Source organism: Peromyscus eremicus, chromosome 2 (genome assembly GCF_949786415.1).
Source record: "Peromyscus eremicus chromosome 2, PerEre_H2_v1, whole genome shotgun sequence".
Classification (NCBI taxonomy): domain Eukaryota; kingdom Metazoa; phylum Chordata; class Mammalia; order Rodentia; family Cricetidae; genus Peromyscus; species Peromyscus eremicus.
Window position 1 is genome coordinate 114,344,454 of NC_081417.1, and position 23,596 is coordinate 114,368,049.

Consider the following 23,596-nt stretch of genomic DNA (forward strand, 5'->3'; position numbering starts at 1 on the left):
TTGCAGGGCTTGCGCATGCTCAGCGTGCTCCCCACTACTGAGCTACAGCCGTAGCCCTTCCCGGAGGTCTTCTGTAGTCTAAAGCTGCGTAGGAAGGAGTAAAAGATTTGTTGGAGGAGAACAAGACTACTTATGAGCATGGGTGAGGCTGTTAGGAAAGGGAGAGCCCACAGGGGGGACATCTGGTGATAAGTAAGAAACACTGGTTGGAAGCTGAGTATGGGCTGTGGGTCATCTGCCTGTGTGACTTGCTCTGCACCTTCTCTGTGAAATGCTGACCCCTGTGACTGTTAATAAGCACATCAAAACACCATTCTGTTGCTCTTTATGGGATGCTTGTAGACGTGTTTTGTACCCAGACACATGGGTTTAAATGCCTCGACCCTGCTCTTTAACCCTCAAGTATTAAACTGTGATCTGAATTAATCCTTTCTTCTTCCTCTTCTCCACCCTCCTCTGAATCCATACAGAAGAGCCCCTTGTGCCCAACTTTTCTTTTCTGATTTTCCACCATATGTAGAATTATGTCTACCTCTAAGAAATGTTAAATGGGACCCTTGGTTACAATGATGGCTGCTCTTCTCCATCCTCACGTGACTCTGCTCACAGTCCTGCTGTGATGTGACTTTGATTTCATGCCTTTGAAGGGTAGCAAACGCCACAAAGATCGCTTTGTATGAGACCCCGACTGGCTGGAAGTTCTTTGGGAACTTGATGGATGCAAGCAAACTGTCCCTCTGTGGGGAGGAGAGCTTCGGGACTGGTAAGTTGCACTCACGCTAGCATTTTCTCTCCCACAACTGCTGCCTCGGGGGAAAGTTTAGACTGCCTAGATCTTAGAATAGCAGCAGGAGCCAATGAAGCCTAAATCAAGACAGGATTTATTTATGACAACCTGGTGAAGTATACACATTCGAAAAGCAGTGGGCACATTTGGACCGGAGGGCTGGCTTTACTTTCAGAGGATCACAACTACCGAGACAGGAAGTTTCGGGGCCTCCTTGGCAGCATTGGACACTGAGTCTCTATGGATTAAACACAGGATAAACACAGTTTTCCTCCCTTAGTGGCCAAGGAAACCTTCACAAATGTTTTCATTTCTAAGGAGAAATATGGTGGAACAAGTCAGGTTTTTTGTTTTGTTTTGTTTTGTTTTTATGTAAGAAAAGGTTTTGGCATGTCATTAAATTTTTCCCTTTCATAGAGCCAAGTTTTCTGTAGCAACAAATTATGATGTATCAGGGTTAACTGAAGGAGACCTTGAGGGTGAAACTAAGTTGATGGGTGATAAAAATGTAAACATAGTAGCCTTGGCATGAGGCCTAGGTGTGGGCTATAGCTGGAGAGAGGGTGTCCTGGAGTAGGGTCTGGTGACCTCGGAGCCTCACCTCTGTGGTTCTGTTCTCATCTCTGCCGGTCTGAATACCGACCTGAGCGCTGGCCTCCCCCAGGACTTTCTCTATGGTCCCAATGTACTCGTATCAGTTGCTCATCTCCAGACAGCTGCAAAGGCATGTGCTCATTTCTAGCCAGCCAGGGGGCAAGGACTCAAGTAGTCCCACCTCTTACGTTCTCTTTGTCCAACATTTTAAAGTACAGGGGCTCATCTCCATGGTCCTTTATTACTGTCTGATCACCCTTTAATAAAGAAAAGATTAAAACCAAGCATTCACTAAGCCTTGCAATTGAGTGCAGTTCATGCCGGCTCATCAGGACCAAGTACTGATCTCCTTTCCTCCTAACCCAGAGTTTGTGGTGGGAGGTATGAGCTGATAGACTCCAGGCAGCTTTTGTGAAGTTCTGAGCAGGTCACTGTTCTTGGGAGAGAGGCGGTACTTCTTCATAACAAATTGACAGGATAGACTCCAGTGCTAAGAAAAAAGATAGGTGAGGCGGGGCGGTGGTGGTGGTGGCGCCCACCTTTAAACCCAGCACCTGGGAGGCAGAGGCAGGGGGATTGCTGAGTTTGAGTTTCAAGACAGCCAGGTCTACACAAAGAAACCCCGTCTCGAAAAACAAAACCAAAGAAACAAAAGAAAAGAAAGGAAGGTGAATTTGAGGGTTGAACAATATGCCCAAGGGATGCGAGATTTTCCAGAATTCTGAGTCTTTAATGAGAGACTATAAGATGACTGCTTAGTCCTGTCCTACTTCACTAAATGTGGGCAGTGCCACTTTATTCTGTGAGCATGACTGCTGCCTGTGAGATGGCCTCCTCCTGTGGAGTTCTCAGTGTTCTCTAGTCAGTCAAAGGGCAGGCCCAGCCATTACAGTCCTCGCCTCTCACTTTCCATGCTGGGACTGAGCCTTGAGCGTGCTAGGCAGGACTCCACCACAGAGCTGCGTCCTCGCCTCAGTTACTCTTCATGGAAGAAGAGCTCTTTGGAGGCAGACACTGTGTTTAAACTTTTAGTTTTCCATCTCTAATGGGCCACACCAGTGCTGAGCCTAGTGACAAGAGAGGGTCTAGGGTCAGGTTTTTTAGAGTACACATTTACAGAAGAATACTAGTTTACTGAAAACTAGTTTGGGAAACTTGAATAGTCATAATGAAATTAGCATTCAAAAGTTCTAGAATATTCTAGTATAAGAACCCTATGAGTACAGTTTTAACCAAACATGTGTGTACCCTTCTACACACACACACACACACACACACACACACACACACAGGCCTGGCAATTGAAGAGTGTGTGCTGGGCACTGTTCTGTCATTGGTGCAGCTCACTAATGTTAGCTTTTAGGAAGCTCTGTGATACTGTTGCACTTACATCAGGCTGTGTATAATGATTGTTTTTACCAGTCACATTTGCGGAGGTTTGAATTAGAGTATCAGACTTCAGACTCTCGATCGATCGATCGAGTTGGTCCTTCCTTATTAACCCATTCAACCGAACCTGGTGCCAGCCATGGTTTTCTTTCCCCCTTGATAGCTTTTATGTTCAAAAAGAGAACATCTCATTAGAGAAACCCACAGCTCTTCTTGTCTCAGAGGAAAAAGAGGGAAAGTGATAAACAGTTGGTAAGAGATAAACAAATGATTGAATTGCTGAGGGTGGGAGAAACGAGGCTGCACACTTAGGTTTCCGGTTCTGTGCAAATGAGATTGCAGGTCTAAACTCCCGGCCCCTCAGTTACAGAAGCATCCTGTCCTCCCACCACACCCCTTCCTGGTAAATGTTCCCGGCAGTCCCCTCACAGCCCCTCTCAGGGTGGATGAGCCTATGAGCTTTGAGATGTTTGAATTCTGTGAATTTGCTGAGTGGAAGACACTGTGTGCCTGTATTCTCCCAGGTAATGACAGGCAGTTTCTCCAGAAGCCTCCGTGGCCCTCCAGTGTAAGCCTTCTCAGGCCCCATATGTTTACACTTGGTGTGCTCACCACAGTGATTTTATTTACTGCTGTTTGTATCGGCTGCACTAGACTGTAAGTTCCATGAGGACGGGGTTTATTTGTCCTGGTGTCTGTTGTATTCAGAGAGCCTCCAGTGGAGCCCAGAGTAGAAGAGGTGTTGAGCTAATGCTGCTGAGGGAGCAAGGACACTCCTTCCTTGGTGCCGTCCACAGGTGGATTCCTGCTGGAAGGAAAGACCTTTAAAAGTCCTTGGATGTAATTTCCAGTATGGTTTTTGGAACCATACGTGATGTCAGAGTTTTTCTTGTTTTTGTTTTTCTTGAACATAATGGAGAATCCTCACCTCACAATGTGAAATAAACCACAGGCTTTTAAAAACCAGGCCTCACTACTGTGGATATAGTGTTACCAAGGACATGCCTGTCTGTTCTTCCTGAAGAGACAGCAACTTTCTCACACAGTACTGTAAACACAGGGTCTAAACACACCCTCAGACATTGGGCATAAACGTGGTTTTTCTTAGGACTCAGAATGGGGGGCAGAGCTGGGCAGGATCATGGGCCTATTGTCTTCAGTTGATCTCATGGTGCCAAACTGATTATTCCTGGTAGTGCTGTGTGCACAGTGGCAGTGGCAGTTCTGACCCACTTTGGTCTCGTTAGGAAATTCAAAGTTAAGTCATTGAATAGTTGAGAGTCACTACTTTTGAAATCCTTCAGGAAAATGGAAGGTTTGGGGAAAAGGGGGAGGAAATGTGGTTGGAGATGAACTTGGTAACGTGGAGACTTGCCAGTCAGTTAGGATCTTTCTACAACTGGAGACTCTCAATATTTTTTCCTTGAGTCCCACCTGTAAAAATGGCAACATATCACCCAGGAGTGATAACTTGAATTAATGGGGCCTGTTTCATTTTAATTTCCCAAGAAAAACCTTCCATGTTTTTATTTCCTTGCACCGACTCATTCCTCAGTTGCTCACTGAACTTGACATGTCTTGATACTAGGTTAGGCTGTGGCAAGCAAATTGTCCTCTTGGAGAGCTCCATGAGTTTTTACCTTTCAGAGAAGCCAGACCCTAGCTGGGTAATTAGGGTGCGAAGTGATAGGAGGTGTTGGACCAGGAGCTCAGAGTGTCTAATGGATTGAATGCTATGGGGGGCGGGGGGGGGGGGGGGTCACATAGTCCATCTTCCCACTTGACTTGCATATCTTAGAGTACATTTCCTGATCTACACGGAGCTTCCAGGGAAGACAGCAGCGTCCCATGTCTGGAGATGTTGCAGGTGAACTACCCAATGGGACTAGGCTTAGACCCTAGTTATATTTAAGTCAGGTATACTGTTACCTGCTTGCCTGCCTCCTCACCTGTGTCTTTGTGCTATCTGCAAGGCTAGGAGACATAGCTTGGTACTTGGAACGTGTTGGCATTAATTCTTGTTTGTTGAATAGAAAGTGAAGTTCATGTTAACACAGTCCCTGCTGTCCAGGCCCTTACTATCTCCCCACAAAGGCACTCTGTAGAAAGCAAACCCAGTTCTAGAGCAGTCATGAGGCTGTGCAAGAGACGTCCTAAATGGAGAGCTGGGAGTTCCTGGGGTACAACCCCTTGAGGGCTGGAGTGGGCTAGAGAAGGCTTGCTGTGGAGCCAGTCCTTTCCAGATGACACACAGAAAGGGAAACAGGACGGGACTGCATCACACAGTTGGGGAGTGGCTCTTCTTCGGCAAACCCTTCCTGAGAACTGCCCTGAGCCAACAGTGGCCACAGCTCATAGTCAAGAGAATGATCATGGGAGATGGTAGTAATAGCACCGAGAGGTCAAGGGTGCCATCCTGAGTGAGGGTGAGGTGAAAGCATTTGCAGGAGATGTTCGCCAGGTTACTAGGGGTGCATGGAAATTTCCAAACAGAGAGCTCTGCATGTTCAGGGGAATGGGAAGAGAAAGAGAGAGAGAAACAGGCAGACAGACAAGACACTGATACTTTCAGAGAAGTCCACGTTGCTGTTTTCCAGTTGCCACACCCCTGTCTCAGGCTGTCATCTGGCAGAGAGAGGCACATGCCAGGGCAGCTCCTGAGATGCCCATGCTAGTAAATGTAACCAAATCCCTAAACCGTTAACTCTTGGCTCCCGCAGCCAGGGTTGACATTTTTCTTGCCTATGACCCAGAGCATGCCCTGACTGAGCCCAGTTTGTCCTTACCACAAGGCGCTGATTAAGCTGAAGTACAGGGACAGGTGTTGCAAAATGCTGAAAGGGCAGCATTTGCCCAGGCTGGTAGGCCCTGCACTGGAGCAAGAATGAAGCCACAGAGAGAAATCCAGCACTACCCTCCTGCCAGCTTGGGTGACAGTAGCTTCTCTTCCTTACATTTAAGTGAGCTTGGATTCTTGTACCTTTAGGGGTAAGGGGTGTTTCCATGACCTAGAGGAGAAAGTGTATTGGATTATATTTTTCCATTTTCTTCCCACTATGTACAATGAAAGACATTATGTTTTGAAAGCTTTATATGGTGAATGGAAAATATTATTACTTTCCCCTAAAAATTCTGTTTTTCTCTTTATTCCTAATAGCATCTTGTATTTGCATTATAAAACACCGAAGTGTAAGTCTCCACATGCTGGTCTACAGAATGTCTCACAGCTGGGTGAGAGGGCAACCTTCTCTCCCTTTTTGCAAATGACAAAGCAGAGACTTTGAAAAAGTAAAGCAACTGATTTAGACCCAAATGTCTCCTAGAAACAGCACCGCAGGTTGAGACTTTCTGTCTCTTACTAAAAAGCACTTTCTATTGAACCACAGCTCAGAAAGCAGGTTAGCAATGCAGGCACCAGGCCATTTCTCACTAGGAGCCACTACTGTTCATCAGAGCACTGAAGGAAGTCTAATTTATCCAGCCTTCCTAAGGATTAACCAGACTACCTGGCGTGTTCTCCCATCCAAGGTTAATAGAGACAAGAGACTGAGACTAAAATCCATGTTGATGTCACCCAGATGGGTGCTTTGTTTATGAGAATGAGTGTATGATTTAGTTATTCCCAAATAACTTAGCCAAAGTTGGTAAGACTTTCAGGTTTTCCATTTTCATTTCTCATAAAAGAAAAAAACCCCTAAGTTTCTTATTTACGAGTGGAAACATATCCATGCTTTCAGTCCAGCAACTACCTACCCCCAAAAGGAAAAAAGTTAATGTGCACTTTTTATTTATTAATTTATTTTAATTTAAAAGGAGGTGCCAGGTGTGGTGGCACACACCTGCGGTTGTCAGAGCACTTGAGGGTGAAGGAGGAGAGTTACAGGTTCCTGGCAGGGACACACAGGGAGACTCTGTTTGTAAACCACAGAAGGGGCAGGAGAGATGTTCAGCAGCTGAGGGCACTTACTGCTCTTGCAGAGGACCTGGGTTCAGTTCCCATCACCCAGCATGGGTAGCTCTCAACTTCCTGTAAGACCACATCTAAGGTTTCTGATAACCCTCTTCAGCTTCCACAGGCTCCTGCATGCTTGTGGTGCACATAAATACACACACAGACTCACATAATACTCCTAAAAATAAATAAATAAAACTTAAGAAAAACTCCCCAAAACGAAAAGGGAACCCCAGTGGAGCACAGATAAATCATTTCAAACCATCACGGATCTCCAGTATACTGGGGAAGCTGCCAGAATCCTCAGAATGAACTGTTCCAAAACTTCTCATTTGTAAAAGCCATGAGAGACAGAGAGATTTTTATTCCTTAAAATAGCAGTAAAAGCAGAAGTTTATAGATAATGAAATTATGTAAATATTTCCAAATAAAGCCTTGTAATATACTGCCTATAGTCTCTGGTCCTGCAGCATCTGGGTTTTGAGATGTCACTTCACTTCTTGTTCTGGTTGGTTTTTGTCAACTTGACACAAACCTAGTCATATCTGGGAAGAGGGAATCTTAATTGAGAAAATGCCTCCATTAGATTGGCCTTTAGGGAATTTTCTTGATTAATGATTGATGTTGAAGGGCTGAGCCCACTTTGGGTGGTGGTGCCTCTGGCAGATGGTCCTTGCTGTATACAAGAGCAGACTGAGCAAGCCCTGGGATCTAGCCAGTAAGCATCATTTCTCCAAGACTTCTGTTGCAGTTCTGGCCTCCGGGTTCCTGCCTTTAATTCTTGCCTTAACTTCCTTTCATGCTCGATGCAGCTGAGAGCTGAAGTAAATCGCCTCGCTGCTTTCAGTCATGCTGTTTATCAGAGAAAGTGTTGGAGTGAATGAATGAATTAACTTGCTCATTCATACACACATCCACAGTTAGTTCCTTGCTAAATTTCACGTGCCATGCTGCTCCTCAGAATTAGTTACAAAACTAACAAGGCTCTAAGAAGCCCAAGGTTAGTGGGGAAACAGATGGAGGGATACAAGGAGTATGGTTATCACCCTAGAGGTCTTGCTTCGGTAGGAGAAGAGAGAAAAAGGAACTCACAACTGCTCAGAGAAGTTGGAAGCTAGTGTCAAAGAGGAGAGGATGCTTGGACTGGGGCCAAAAGGATGAAGAAGACAGGTAGGAAAGACACTCCCAAACATGTGCACACAGTGGCCAGCATCAGGCCAGATACTCTGAAGCACCAAGGAGAACAAGACCAAGTGCAAAACAAGAAGACATGGGAAGAATTCATGATGTGGCAGTCTGGGAAACAATATTCCAAGACCACATGGAGTCCTCAGAGAATAGAAAATAAATTTACTATGGTGTATACTTTGTTTTGATTTAAAAAAAAAAGTTAAAATGCTTAAAGTGAAAGTTTTGGCCCATGGCAGGCTTTAAAAAAAGGTCTTTTTACACACACACACACACACACACACACACACACACACACACAGTCACAGTCACGCATGCAAAGGAGATAACTTCTTAAATTTGGTAAAGATTTTAGCAAGAAACACAGCAAAAAGGATGTGTCCCTATCACCAAACCAGACCTTACTGGTTTAAAGAAAAATGTCCTAGAACAGGCTTGTTCACTAGTAGCTTCCCTTAAGAGTGTGATACTTTGTGCCAACCTGCTTCTCAGAAGGATGGTACCAGTGTAACAAAAGAGCACTGTAGCAGAATCTCATTTCTTTCCTACTTCCCCAGTGCCCCAGGTTCTAACTTAAATTGGTGGCCGTTTGTCAAGAAGTACCAGTTGCTTGTTGTGGTTTTAATTTATCTTCTTAAAAATAGTGTCAGCCTTTCATTACATTAATTAATTACAAAATAATCGATTTTTTATTTAGATCTTGCTTCCCTCTTATTAATAATATTCTTTTCTATACTAACTGTTGTAAATATCTGTTTTAGAGTTGTAAATAATGTAGATTCTTTAAAGTGTATCAATGACTTAATTTTATTTATTTTATAATGCTATATAAAATCGGCATTTTTAAAGTAGGTAAATATGTTCATTTCCCTTTATGAATGATGGATTTACCTGCATTTCTTACTCTCAACAGTAAAAGGAAACTTGCATATTTTCTAGTATTTAGAGGCTTTCAGTCTCCCCCAACCTTTTCCCATTTGTTAAGACAGGGCCCATATAGCTCAGGCTAGCTTTGAACTTCTAATCTTCTTTCCTCCACCTCTTCAGTGTTGGGATGACATGTGGACACCATCATGCCCTGCAGGGTTTTATACTTCTGGATTTGAACTGTTTTCTTTTTAGGACAAAAAACAAAACAAAACAAAACAAAAAACCAACCCTAAAGTTTCTTTATAGTAATGAGCCATTTATGTTAACATCATTAAGAGCAATCCATTGTTTTCCCATAGGCTCAAAGTGAGGCTATTAACCTGAGTCTCACGTGTATCTGCATCTCTACCTGGGTGCTGTGTTTTGTCCCATGGTGCTGCAGTCTGTTTTATTTACTGAAAATCTACAACAGCCATATTTTCCTATGTTTATTTAAGATCGATATGGGACTTTTCCTCCCACACTAATACTTTGTAATCGATACACCAAGCTCTCCCAAACCATCCTATAGATACTTATTGACGTCTGCCTTTGATTCCTGTTTCTTCTGCTGTTTGTCAATATTGTGCCACTGTATTGAACATGAGTCCTTCCCTGTCCTGGAGTCCTGAGGAGAGCCTCTTGACTGCCTTAGTAGCCTCAGTACCGCTGGGCTTGCTCTTGAGGCCCCTTGAAAAGCCAAATTTCTTGTTGCCTTGCAGGTTCCGACCACATTCGTGAGAAAGATGGACTGTGGGCTGTCCTGGCCTGGCTCTCCATTCTGGCCACCCGCAAGCAGAGTGTGGAGGACATCCTTAAAGACCACTGGCAGAAGTTTGGTCGGAACTTCTTTACCAGGTAAGACACAGTCTGGACTGGGTTTGAGGAATGGTGGGGAAGTGGGCAGAGAGAATTCTCAGAGACAGTGTCTATCCTGTCTGCAATGATACTGACACCCAAGTTCACCCAGCTTCTTTTATTTTTATTTTTTTATTAAAATTTTTTTTTAATTCATTTTACATACCAACCAGAGATCCCCCCTCTCATCCCCCCTCCCACTGCCCCGACCCTCGCTTAACCCCCAACCCCTACCCCTCATCTCCTCCTCCAAAACGGTAAGTTCTCCCATGGGGGAACAGGAAAGCCTAGTACATTCAGTTGAGGCAGGACCCAGCCCCACCCCCCTGCCCCAAGGGTGAGCAAGGCATCCGACCATAGGTAATTGGCTCCAGCTCATGCACCAGGGATAGATCCTGATCCCACTGCCAGGGGCCCCTCAAACAGACCCAGCTACACAACTGTCTCTCATATGCAGAGGGCCTAGTCTGGTCCCCTGCAGGTTCCACAGCTGTCTGTCTAAAGTTTGTGAGTTCCTATGAGCTTGGTTCAGTTGTCTCTGTAGATTTCCTCATCATGATCTTGATCCCCGCCTTGCTCATATAATCCCTCTTCCCTCTCTTTGACTGGACTCCTGGAGCTCGGCCTGAGAACATGAGGGAATGAAACGGGATGGTCGACCTCAGGGAGGGACAGAGTGGGAGATCAATCAATGAAAGAGATACCTTGATAGAGAGAGACATTATGGAGTCAGGGAGAAACCTGGTGCTAGGGAAATTCCCAGGAATCCACAAGGATGACCCCAGTTTAGACTACTAGCAATAGTGGTGAGGGTGCCTGAACTGGCCTACCCTGGTAATCAGGTTGGTGAATACCCTAACTGTCACCATAGAAGAGCCTTCATCCAGGAACTGATGGAAGCAGATGCAGAGATTCACCCAGCTTTTTAACTGGGGACTTTGAAAATGATATGATCAGGGTGAAGATGAAGTCAATTTTTAAGCCGACCATAAAGAACAAGAATATTTAAAAATTAGCTAGCCTAATCAGAAGAATAAATGCTTTATAAGCACTTTAAATGTACGTGTTGGGTAGGCAGGATAATAACATTGGATTTAGATTCACAGAAATAGATTTGAATTTTATTTCTTTTCTGAGTTAGGAGATCATTTAACCTTTGTGTTCATTTTTCTCATCTGTAGAAAGAGGAATATTGGTTTGGCTAGTGAGAGGATTAAATGAAATCAGAGTCTGACGATGTTTTGTAAACTCTGGAGCTCAAAAAGCCTGGAAAGGTTTCTCCTTAAATTCTGGAGACAGTTAATACTCAGTTTAAATCAACTTTCTGACTCACTAAATAGGACCCAGTGATAGTAGTCAGAATCTCATTCATTGATCCAACAAATATTTACTATCTATTTTTCTTTCTCCCAGGTACCGATGATTCTGTAGGGAAAAAGTATTTAAGAACTCTTAGCAATTCTTCTTTATCATCTATACTTTTATTTTTAAGAAGTGTTAAAAGATGAGTAGTGGGGCTAGAGGTGTAGCTGAATAGTGAAGTGTCCGTGTGGTCAGTATGTGCAAGGCTTTGGGTTCAACTCCTAGCACCCCCAAAATACATTTTTGCCAGTACTGTTTTCTTTTTCATTATTTCTAATGTGACTATCCCTTAATAAGTGTAAAAATTGAAAAATGGTTTCCCATAAAAATCTCAATATTTTTATGAAAAGGAATAGTAGATAAAGCATTTATATGTAAGAAATATATGGATATAATTTCACTGGAGCTCAGTCACATTTTTTGTCTTATTTTTATTTTTTTCAAACAGGGATTCACTCACTCTGCTGCCCTGACTGGTCCCAAACTCATAAAGATCTGCCTGCCTCTGCCTTACAAGTGCTGACTTTAAAGGCATGTACATCCATGCCTGGCTTTTTGTTTGTTTGTTTGTTTTGTTCTTGTTTTTTTTTTTTTCCTTAGTTGCGTTTTTTATAAAATGGGTGCATTGGACTAGATGTTTTTAGAACAAAAAAAAAAAGTATGTACATTCTAGAACTGATAGTCCATGGTCTTCAGAAAATCAGAAAAGAATTGAACCTTAAGCAACTTAAACTCGTTAATCTTTTAAGAGGATTTTGATTAAATTACTCTGTTGTTGAAAGCATAAGTAAAAAACTGCCATGTGTTGTCTTGAAGAAGTCATGGGAACCAATCAGGAATGTCCTCTCTAGGAGCACGAACACCTGGTAATCCATAGTAGCAATCATGGACTCTGTAGGTCCAGAGTTTCACAAAAACACCATGTTTGTTTTTATTTCCCCCGAGTGATACAGACACTGTGTAAATCCTCCTTGAATAGATGATATATGAATGAACTGATGAATGAGCAGTAACCAGAGTGAAATGAGCTTGAGTGGTATTCGGAGCTTCACTGTTGATACATAAACACAATTCCACACTGGAAATGTTTCACCATATTTTTGCTACTTATCAAATACAACTGCCAATCAAGGACTACAAATCCAGTCTTCAGAACCTGTATTTATTATGATTTGTTCTGACCCCACTGTATCCTCTTCACTGAACAACAGGGCTAGTCAACTTGCACACCAGTGTCTCGTGTGAGCCTCAAGACAGTGGTTTGATAAGGCAACCAGCATTCTGAGCGTCACCACAGCTGGCCCTTCTTTGCAGGTCAGCTAGCAGAAGCTGGAGGCTGAGCTTGCTCGGTCTGCTTACAAAGCCAGGATTCTTTCCATTCCAGCCCTCTGTGTTTGAGATTTAAAAATCTTCTCTCTCAAACACCCAAAGGTCACAGGCATAAAGCACAGAAGCCTGGTTGTAATTTCTTGCTCTTTATCATTTAACTGGGGGAAAGTGCCAACTTCAGGATGGAGGGGACTATTTTGTCTTGGCTTCGTAGACTCTTGGAGCCACAGTACGTTGGCTGTGATTCTGCGGTACTCCTTGTGTCTCGGAGGTGTTATCTTGCACATCTTGTACTTGTTTTGCTATAGAAAACAAATGGGCTCTGCCATCTTGCTCCTCTAACTGTTTCAAGAGGACGTGTACCAACATGTTAAGAAAGCATGCCAAGGTCTTTAACTTCACAAGAAAAAGGCTGAGAACAAGTCTTGAAAGAAAACAAATTTCACTTGTGATACAGCTATTTTCTTTTCTTGACCCCTTATCATCCACTTAAGGCATCCCTCTGCCAGGCTGAATTTAAAGCAGAAAACACTCCCCACTGAAGGAGGCTGGTGTTTGAAGCATAACTCGCTAGCTTTTGGCTACGTATCTGGTCTTTAGTATTCTGGCCTTGCTCTAGGAAATTCCTGTGGCTACTGGAATTGTGCTTAGCCACAGTCTCACAGCTTTGCACAGGCCAAGGGGCAGGCCCAGCCTTCACCTCATAAGAGCGATAGGCTTTTGGACCAGAAGGACCTGAGTCACATGGCGGTTGACTTAGAGTTCTTTGGAGTAATAGAGCTGGTCATGTTCCCTCCTCAAGATGTAGGGATGCGGCAGTAGATGGTGTCTTCTCAAAGCCCTTGGAGTATCTCAGAGCCTCTTTCTGCAGAAAAGCCAAACCAGGCGTTCTCTGGTTATTCAGGAGGTCCTGCCCCTTTCTTCTGAACCCTCCTTTCATCCAGCACATGCCCTTCCTGCTGACTGACAAGCTCCCAGCTTTTGCCAGCCTCCTGAAGTTAGAGGGCTTTGCGGGGGAGCAAGGGGGCAAGCAAAGAATGACCACAGTGCTGCTTGCCTCGGATGCTCTGAAGTCAACCCAGGGGTTTCAGCTCTTAACTTCTTCCAGGTATGATTATGAGGAGGTGGAAGCCGAGGGTGCAAGCAAAATGATGAAGGACCTGGAGGCCCTGATGTTGGACCGCTCCTTTGTGGGGAAGCAGTTCTCAGCAAACGATAAAGTCTACACTGTGGAGAAAGCTGATAACTTTGAATATAGTGACCCAGTAGATGGAAGCATTTCAAGAAATCAGGTAGGAACAGATTGTGAGTATGTGGGAGAGATACCCCAGAGTGTCATCTCTGAAGCGTCAAGAGAAAAGGGGGAAAAGGTCCCTAGGTTGTGTTTCCTTGGCAGGCCTGTTTTTCTGGGGCAATTGATCTCAACTGGCTTTCTGCCCAGTTACATGTGACTCTCACAGGGAGATTCTCCCCCCACCCCCCATAGTTCTTTGCAGCCCCTTATACCTCCATTCAAGAACTCTGAGCCTGTATGCCAGAGGGATTTTTGTAAACCCTAAAATTATACCCAAGATGCTATGTGGAATGTATGGGAAAGTCCTAAAGATGTAGAAAAACATTACTGTGTTCTGTGTCCCTAGATATCAGTTTCTCTCTCTTCAGACATGATAGCAGTATGATGTCATGAGTGGCATTGTATGTACTCCTTTTGTGTGCTCCAGATTCACAATTAGAATATGCCTCTCTAAGGAAGGCTTCCTGCTTAGAAATTCCCATTGTTGTTATCTGTGGCCTTCTGCCAAGGCAATGCATAGTAGGACAGCGTCACTGAGAATCTGGCTTATCTTGGGTGATGACAGATGGCTGGGGTTTCTCATGATGTGTCCCAAAGGCTACAAGCTGGTCACCCTTCTTGTTCCTTCACACAGTCATTTAGCACCCAGGGTCTGCTCGGTTTTAGATCTGTTGCCTGTTGTCAAGGAATGAAGTCATGTCTGGTAATTTGGAAGCAGAGACAATGAAGGGGATGAAGGTGTTGTTGCCCCCAACCTCCCTGCTTGCTTTTTCCAGAGGGATGCAGAGCATTGGCTTGCTTCCTTACACAGCATCTGCCAGGTTTTGGAGGAAATGGGTTTGGGGAATCACTGGAAACCCCCTGTAGAGAGTAGGTGGTAGGTGGACACCAGAGCCTCCCCATGGCCATCTTCAGTACCCAGTTCTAGCAAGCGGCATAGCCTCATGCCTTCACCATGAACAAGGACTCTGGCTCAGTCTGGATGATGGTAACTTGGGTCTTGTGACTAGCAGGAAGGAGGCCTGTAGAGGAGAGAGCAGACCAGAGGTTGGCAGAGCTGCATGGAAGTTGTAGTGAAGCCTTGAGAGCAAGAGCCGAAGTTCAGAACACAAGGCCTGGACTCCGCAGGCACCTCATCCACAAGAGAGAGGGCCAGGGCAGTGGCACTGTGCGAAGCTGGAGCTGTGTTCTGTGCCACCAGGAAGGAGACAGCAGTGCCACTTTGTAGGACTGGGAAACTAGAGCACCAAGTGGGAAGATGGGGAAGGAGAGAAAACGGCCCAAAGTAAAGCTAGGGAGGAGGTTTGAGAAGCTTCAGGTTGAAGCTTGAGGGTGAGGACAACCCGGGTACACTTGTAGACAGTAAAACATGCTAAGTGGGAGTGAATGTGTCCTCTCCGTTGACTAGCTAGAGAACACACTCTGCACATCTCATCTGCTGTCCTCACAACAGATCTAAGGAATGGCACAGTTGAACCTGTGGAGTGGTGGCAGACACCAGGCGAGGAGTGTCTCCTTCTGGCCAGTCTTTGGCGCCATACAGATAGACTCATATAGAGTGAAGGACCCTTAGGCCAACGTCTGATGTAGCCTTTCTTCCTTACCCTGAAAAGTAGCTGTCTCCAAGTCTTCATCTTCTCCCCAAGTAAGGCATAGAGGCGCTGGAGGGAAGGAAAGGAGAAAAAGGCCCTGCACCCCACAGACCGCACTCTGAGTTGTCAGTCATCAGATGCCTGATGACTGGATCATGCTGGGTTAGTCTGAGCACCCGCTCCTACTGTCCAGGGCGCGTGGCCCCTTTTCTGAGATTCCCTCCCAGTGCTTTCTCCAGAGCCCTTCCTCTCATCTGCCTGCAGTTCCCTCCAGAGCCTCGAGCCAAATCCCTGCATGGAGCAGCTTTACTTATTTATGAAGCTTCAAGCTGAAATGACCAGTCCATGAATCACAGGGAAATGGGCAGGGGTGGGAGCCTTGTGCCGCCCAGCGTCACCAAGATTGTGTCTCCCCGATGACCCCGGGAATGCTGCTCCTACATTAGTTAAGCCTCTCCGTCTGGATGCAGTGAGAGGCTGATAGAAAGCAGACTCACAGGGCTTGATTGCTGCCATCTATCAAGGATCTAATCCCCCAATGAATAAGATTGGGTCTCCAAGTGGACCCCTCATGTCTGCCAGTCTTCAGGCTCCCTTTCTGCATTTGAGGGGGAAAAAACTTCGCTTATCTTTTTCCAGGGCTTGCGGCTTATTTTTGCAGATGGTTCTCGTATCATCTTCAGACTGAGTGGCACCGGGAGTGCAGGGGCGACCATTCGACTGTATATCGATAGTTATGAGAAGGACGCTGCCAAGATCAATCAGGACCCCCAGGTAATGAACGCCTAAGCCCTGCACCCTGATTCATTATTCTGGTTCAAGGGAGAGATCGTGGTCCACTGAACCTGTGACATCATTGCCAGTTCTCAACAACCCATCAGGTCACCTGCTTTACTTGCTTCCTCCTTTGTCTCTTTTAGTATATTAGAGCAAAAGTGACCAGTAACAGCCACAATAATGATTAGCTTTTGTCTGAACATCTGCTCTTTACTAAGCCCACTGCATAAATATACTCAGTTAACAATCTCATTCTGTCTGTCTCTGTCTCTTTCTCTGTCTCTCTGTCTCTCTGTCTCTCTGTCTCTCTGTCTCTCTCTCTCTCTTGTGTGTGTGTGTGTGTGTGTGTGTGTGTGTGTGTGTGTGTGTGTATGATATATGTAGTGATTGATGTATGCCTGTGTGTTCATGGAAGCCAGAGAAAGATGTCCAGTGCCCTGCTATCATTCCCCTCCTTATTCCTCTGAGACAGGGTCACTCACTGAGCCTGAAGCTAGGCTGGCAACTGGCAAGTGACCCTCCTCTGTCTTTCCCCCTCACAGTGCTGGAGTTCTAAGTATGTGCACAGCCATACATAGCTTGTTTTGTGTTTGTTCCGAAGATTTAACTCATGTGGTAATACTTATGCAGCAAGCACCCTTACCTGCCCCGGCCCCTATTCATTTAATTCTAAATCATATAGACTATTACTCTCCCTTGTACTGATGAGGGCACTGAGGCACAGAAAGGCAGCCAGCACTTACCAGGCATGCGCTCTGTGCAGTGGCAGTTACACGAGAATGGGCCTCTGCATCCGTTCTTGTCTGATGTCCGGTCTGCCCTTGGTGCATTGCTTTGCTTGGTGGTGGATCACCTGCTCTGACAAAGCATTTGCTGATTCCAGCTTTGTCAGGAGTGGGGACAAGCAGGGACAGGCAATAGTGTGTGTCTTGCTAGAAAAGTCTACTGACTTGCAGCCGACTGGGTTGGGTGCCTATGGAGTATGTAGGAATGAACAGGGGTCCTGGACTTCCAGAACAGTCACCAAAATGGAGGCGCTGAAAGGAAAAATGGTGCACAGAGGAGTCTCCCCAAGTGTCTTCCTCACAGCACTCATCTTGGCAGATGCTCTTGAGCCAGAGCTTTGTATCCACTAAGTGTATAGGGAACAAGGCACATTTGCTCTCTGGGTGATTCACAGCTCATATTGTGCCATAAAGGATCAAGACAGCATACTCTGAAAGATACTCATTGAATGACAGCTGCTGAAGAATTCAATGGACATTTTCCAAAGGCATATAAATGGCCAGGAGGTATTTGAGGAGGAGGCCCTGTCACTATTCATAAGGCAAATGCAAATGAAAGCCAGAATAAGTTACAGCCCCATCCCTACAGACTGACCATTGCAAAAGGACCAAAGAGAAAGTGTTCATGCTGGGGAAAAGGGAGCACATTAGTGTGGCAATTTTCAAGAATGGATGACCACCCCCACACACAACAAACAAACCAATTAGAAAAGAACTTCATTGCAGTCAACAATCTTTGCCTGGGTGTGTGTCCAGAGAAATTGGGGGCTTTTCATGCTGAAGAGATGGCTGCACCTCTTAGCCATTTGCTGGGCAGCTGTGCCCACGGTTCAGCAGATGAAGAGAGAGAGGTGTGACCAAGTCACACAATGCAAAATTACTCTGTCTTGAAAATAAGAGAGTCCTGCCGTTTGCAGCCATGTGGTGAACTTGGAGAACATTATACTGAGCAAAACAGGCCAGTCGCAGAGAGGCAGATGCCATAGGAGCGTATTTACTTGTGGAAGCTTACAAAAAAAAAATTTAACTCAGACAGAGAGAGAAGGGTCCTTAGCAGGGGCTGGGTAGGCTCAGGTGTTAGTTCAAGGGTAGAGACTTGCAGTTAGGTAGGATGCAGGAGTTCTGGAGTGCTCAGAGCCACTTCGATGCCTGTAGTTAGTAATGCTGTATTAAGTGCTTAAATTTTCTGAGCAAATGTATTGCTAACGTCTTCACTACCACCGTGCCAGAGAAGGAACTATGAAGAGGTTGGCTGTGTCAAGTAGTATGACAGTCGTAATCACTTCACTGTACAGCTCCTGTCGGGAGCTGGGGGGCTGGCCTGACAGTAGAGTGCTTGCTTAGCTTCCATAAGCCCCACCATTCTGCAAAGAACGAAATTTTTTAAAAATTACATTTGGTACCTTAAATGTAAAGCAATTTTTATGAAAAAGAAATGAAATAATGTATGTCATGTGTACTTTTGCACAAAGCCTCTTTTCTTCTCGTTCCTAATAAAATCTTGTAAAACTCAAGTTTGGAGACTCCTAGTAGAGTGGGTTTGAGCATACAGGCTGTGCAGTTAGTGAGATCTTATTTTCCATCCTCTTCCTGGCCCTGAAGACCTGAGTCCACCGGTGAATTGTTCCATGGTTTTGTGTCTTGGTTTCTTTGTATATAAAATTGTGCAGTGATAACTTGACATCGTTGTAAGGCTTTGGGGAGACAGTGGATTTTAAAGGCTTCATCACTGGGGGTGGCCCGTAAGATCAGCTTCTAAGAAAGGTCCAGTCATGGCTGGAGAGATGCACAGGTTAGGGGCACTTGCTGCTTTCGCAGAGGACACAGTTTTGGTTCCCAGCACTCACTTGGTAGCTCAGAACCATCTGTAATTCCACTTCCAGGGAACCTGACGCTTTATTCTGACCTCCATGGGCACTAGTCATATGTTGTTCACCTGCATACGTGACGGCAAAACACCCATATACATGAAATAAAGAAATCTTTAAAACATTAAAAATGAAAAGTCAAAAGCAGTTCAAGGCTGCTGAGGTGGCTCAGTGGGTAAAGGCATTTGCTACCAAATCTTATGCCCTGAGTTTGAACACCAGAAGCCACGTGATAGAAGGGGAGAACTAGCTCCTCTAAGCTGTCTTCTCACCTCCACATGTGTGCCGTTGTGTGCCTCTGTGCTCGTGTATGTTTGCACACACACACACACACACACACACACACACACACAATGTAAAAAAGAACTATTCATTTTCAATTTTTTACCCTAAATTTTTAATTGTAAAAACAAAAACAAGAACAAACAAACAAAACCCCAAGTGTATCGCCCTGTCTTTTTCCAAGTGTACAGTTTAGTAATGTAGCACACGTTTGCACTGTTCCCAGCAGAGTGGCAGAACCCTGTCATTTTGCAAAGCTTCAAGTTGACCTTTAGGTGGCAGCCTGCTTTTCTGTCGGTCCTCGCAGCCAGCCGTCTGCGGTCGGAATTTGACTAGATCCTTGTGCACAGTTGCTTTTGTTAAAGAGGAACTGCAAGAGTCTGCTTCTCTGTCACACTTTTTCCAGCGGCCAGGCCCCAACTTCAGTAATCTCCACATCCTTGTGTGGTTCTGGCTTCCCTAAAACTTGAACCAAGGGCCCTGGGGTCTGCACCACCGGCCCTTAGGATAGTAGAGAAAGAGAAAAGGAGGAAGGTGGGAGTGTTTATCTCCCTTTTTATCTTCAAGATAAAAGCCATTCCATGCTAGACAGAAGGAATGAAAAAATATATTTCTTCTGAACCTAATTCCCAGGATGGAGGATCATACAAAAAACTTGAGGTTTTCTTCGTGCCTGCAGACGCCACCAGCCACCTGGGGAGTGTCTGCCCTTACTCTGTAGCTGCTGTGTTGATGCTCCAAGTCAGTGGCATGTGGTAGTCTCAGCAGGTGGAGCTGGCTTTCCCAGTTAACAGGATCTGATGTAGATAAAAGACAGTAACAGGAAGAAAAGGTCCTGTTCTGGGCCATTTGTGTCCCATCACTACACACCTTCAATGCAGTATGGTCTCAGTTTCCTCCTCTGTGAAACGGGTAGTTTAACTGTATACATTTCCGTTTGTCTAATATCAAAGATGATTCATTTCAACAGTGGAATCCACGTCCCCACCCCCCAGTGAAAGCTAGCTGTGAAGGAGGGGGTTGCATCTGAAAGATCTCTTTGGGTGCAGTGTAAGGATCAGCTCAGATGATGCAGAAGGACTCAGCTAAGAGAACAGTGTGTTAGTAGGAGCCATGGCAGATGGTAGGAGAGAAGTGGGTACCATGTAAGAGATTTACAGCGTACGAGTCTCTTGGGCTTGATGGGATGAATGTGGGGAATGTAGAGAGGAGGTATGCAGAATGGTTTGGTTGCTTGCTTTGCAGGGTAGACCCTGGAGTTGGCTCATTGAAGTAAGGAGTGCTGGAGGCAGGCTTGGGTTTGCTTTGTTACTTAAAAGAGCTTCAGGTAGTGTGGAGACTGGCGTAAGTGGTCAGACTCGTGGACCAGGGCTCTGTTTACAAAAGTGATGGAAAAGGGTCTTCCCTTTGTGTTTTTCCCAGGTCATGCTGGCTCCCCTGATCTCCATTGCTCTGAAGGTATCCCAGCTCCAGGAGAGGACGGGACGCACTGCCCCCACTGTCATCACCTAAAAGATGTCCAGACGTGGTCCGTCCCTCCAGCCAGGACCCACCCACGCCACCTGATTGAAGAGCGTGGACAGAAAGAGTGCATTCGCCTGGGCTTTTTAGGACTTGATTTTTTTACTTCCTACTTGATAAGTAGCCATTTGTGAGACACTGTCACTGTATATGGAAAGGGGAAGACAGACCTGAGGTCTGTTCCTTCTCTTGCCCTCTTGAACTGCTGCTGTGTGGGCCTTTGTCTCCTGGCGTCAGGTACTGTTTACACCACAGTGTAAAGATTTGGAGGCTGATGGTCAGCAAGAAGGCCATCTTCTGTCGGTAGTATGTACCCATGATGCGGCAGCAGCAGCAGCAAGGCCATCTTCTGCTGATAGGGTGTGCCCGTGACATGATACTGAAGTTCCTGCTCCACTGTGAAAGTCTCCCCATTTACTGTTTACATGTAATCCAACAGAGTACGGTTTCTGGTGCCTTCTCTCTAGTTTTCCTCCGAGTGAGACGTGCTTGTCTACAGATCTCTGGGTTGTTTTGCAGCGTGGTCCCATCTGCACAGATATTTGGGACATTAAAGCAGAATGCACTACTGTTGCCTGTTGTCTTCTTCACTCTCAACTACAAAGAAAGAAAACAGACTGTCTCCTTGTTTGAGGAGGGGGATTGTATTTTGCTTGGAGGTGGTGGTTTCTTTGATGAGGGGGGATTATATTTTGTTTTGATGTCCTAGCCAGAAAAACTTGATTTCTGGGTAAGTTTGAAAATCCTTAGATTTAAGAACTCTAATTTTCAATCTCATCAGGGCAGCGACCTCTGGATACTCCCAAGGTTATGGAAGAAAGCTTGGTGCAGTCAATGACTTAGGAAAGAAGGTGATTTTCAGGTCTGGTGGATCTGGTGGAGCAAAACCATATATATGCTTTGTGGTGCTGGCTGCCCCAGGCCTGCCGAAGAGGCAGAAGAAGAACCCTCAGATCTGAGTAACCTTTACACATTTCTATCCAGCCCACAAGGATAACATAGCAGTTAGAAGTGTGGCCTTTAAGCCAAGTGACCTGGGTTTGAATCATACCTGAGACCTTGAGTGACCTTGGGATGTCATTCCCCTCATCTTCAAGGTGAGAGATGACAGTAGTTCTAACTTTCGGGGCATGGGGACCATTAGGTGCGTGAACCTGTGAAAGGCAGCGAGCACAGTGTCTACTCCACAGTAAGTTGTCAGATAGTCAGGGTTGTGTTGATAGGCTCTTTCTAGATTCTGAGGAGCACAAACTATGATATGCATAATTCATTTTATGGTTTGCAAGGATCTTGCAACACAAAGTTAGTTTGCTATATTGACCATTCCAGAAAGGGCTCAGCTCTGCATACCTCCACCATGCAAGGTGAACTCTCCATTATAGATGACAGACTCTTTACCTCTGGGTGAGATTCCAATATTATCGTTTAACAAGGGAGTCGGCCAACAGCTGAGCCTCACTGAAGATGCTGGTGGTGGTGATGGTGGGTGCTGCTGTGGCGCTCACTCCGTGCCAGGCACTATTGGAAGTGCTTTCTGTGTGCTCTGGAATGCCCAGTGATTCCATGAGAAAGGTACTCTGAATAATTCCCATGTTGCAGATGGGTCTCAGTTCCCTACCAAAATCACACCATTGGAAAAGGGTGATGACCCAAACCCCCACTGCTTAGCATTACCATTTCCATTTCTAGACTACATCTTACAGCCAGTGGGAAAGGCGTGAAAACATTATTCTACTTATTAAAAGGTTGATAATGTGCACCCAGGTGTTAAGAGACTTAGTTTAACACTACTGTTCCCCCCACGAGATCGAAACATCTGCATGTACCGGTCTGCCAGGAAATAAATACTGGCTAAGGGTCAGAGGAAAGAAACGATGTGCAACATGTATCACTGCCCTCAAACTGCCTGTAGGACTGGCCGGGGGATCAGAGCCGGCACAGATAGAATGCCATGAGTTGGGAAGGCGAATACCTGCTGTTGGGGTTCATATTTTCCTAGCATCTATTCTGTTTTAAATGTTGAGATGCGTGCCATCCAGAAACCCTCCAACCACGAAGTTATCTCCATTAGTCAGCTCAGCTGAAACCTAACAGATGCTTAAGCACCTTGCCTTGGGTTCTCAGCTACCGTAAGCTGGGGCTCTTTTCTGACAATGTGTTTTATTTACTCTCCACAACTCCCTGTCTCTAGAATGAGCTGCAGACACTCCCAATATTGCAGCCCCTGGGGTGGCTTTTAAAATGTCCTGCTTGCCCCAGCCACATATCAGCAGCTTTTCCTGACTCCACAAGGAAGCTAAAAGCTGAGCAGAGCAGGAGGAAGATGGCTGGAGCCATAGGTAGGTGGGGCAAGGTCACCTTCTGTGGCTGCCTGCGGGAGGGTGGGGCGGGGCAACAGTGAGCCTGGAGGAGGAGTTTGAGGGGCTGGCAGCAGCCAAGACTCCACCTCCCCCAGCGATGTGGCTGTTGAGTCATGCCTGTTTTCCTTGGGGTGTGGTGAGGATTGCTGAGAGAAAATTGGGTCAGAATTGCTTGGGGCTCAGCTTGGAAACTTCACTTATCCCTCGTCTTGATTTCCTGCTCTCCCTGGAGAAGCAGTTTCCTGCTCAGATGTTCCCCAGCACCCCAACTAGACCAGGCTTCCTACCCTGGCCCCCCTCAAGGAGAAGGAGGGCAGAGGCCAAGTTCACGGCAGCACTGTTTTCCTTCGGTTCCTCTGCCTCCTCGGTTCCAGATTCCACCCGGCTGGTCCCTGCTGCATTGCGTGACTGTTGAGACGAAGCTAGCCTTGCTATTCAACAACCCTCCAGAAAACACGGTCCCATGTGCAGGGAACACCCCTCACCATGGTCTGACCCCCAAGTAGAGTGGGTGGGACGAGGGAGAGCTCGCTAATGGTCTCCATGCACATCTTCCCGGCCTGGCAGGGCTTCCTGGCCTTCCGGCTTCACTCTCATGTTAACTCTGGTCGGGTTCTACTTGAGCTCTTGAATGCTGAAGTTCAAAGGCCCCTTGACCTGCCTGCCTGCTTACCCTGCCAGCTTCTTTCCCCTTTCCGCCTTTGGAGACACTTGCAGTTTCTTCTCAATGCCGCCCCTGCCTCTAGACC

At 45.7% G+C, this 23,596-nt stretch overlaps 1 protein-coding gene across 2 annotated transcripts in view; it reads left to right on the forward strand.

Moving 5' to 3' along the window:
- Pgm1 (phosphoglucomutase 1) overlaps positions 1-21,060 on the forward strand; it is a 65,165-nt gene extending 44,105 nt beyond the window's left edge. For both annotated transcript variants that reach the window (XM_059254573.1, XM_059254572.1), the window contains exons 7-11: positions 648-763; positions 9,542-9,677; positions 13,477-13,660; positions 15,894-16,028; positions 20,389-21,060. In XM_059254573.1, the coding sequence (XP_059110556.1) occupies positions 648-763; positions 9,542-9,677; positions 13,477-13,660; positions 15,894-16,028; positions 20,389-20,478 (661 nt within the window). In that variant the 3' untranslated portion in view covers positions 20,479-21,060. The remainder of the gene's footprint in view (positions 1-647; positions 764-9,541; positions 9,678-13,476; positions 13,661-15,893; positions 16,029-20,388) is intronic.
- The last annotated feature ends 2,536 nt before the right edge of the window (positions 21,061-23,596 follow it).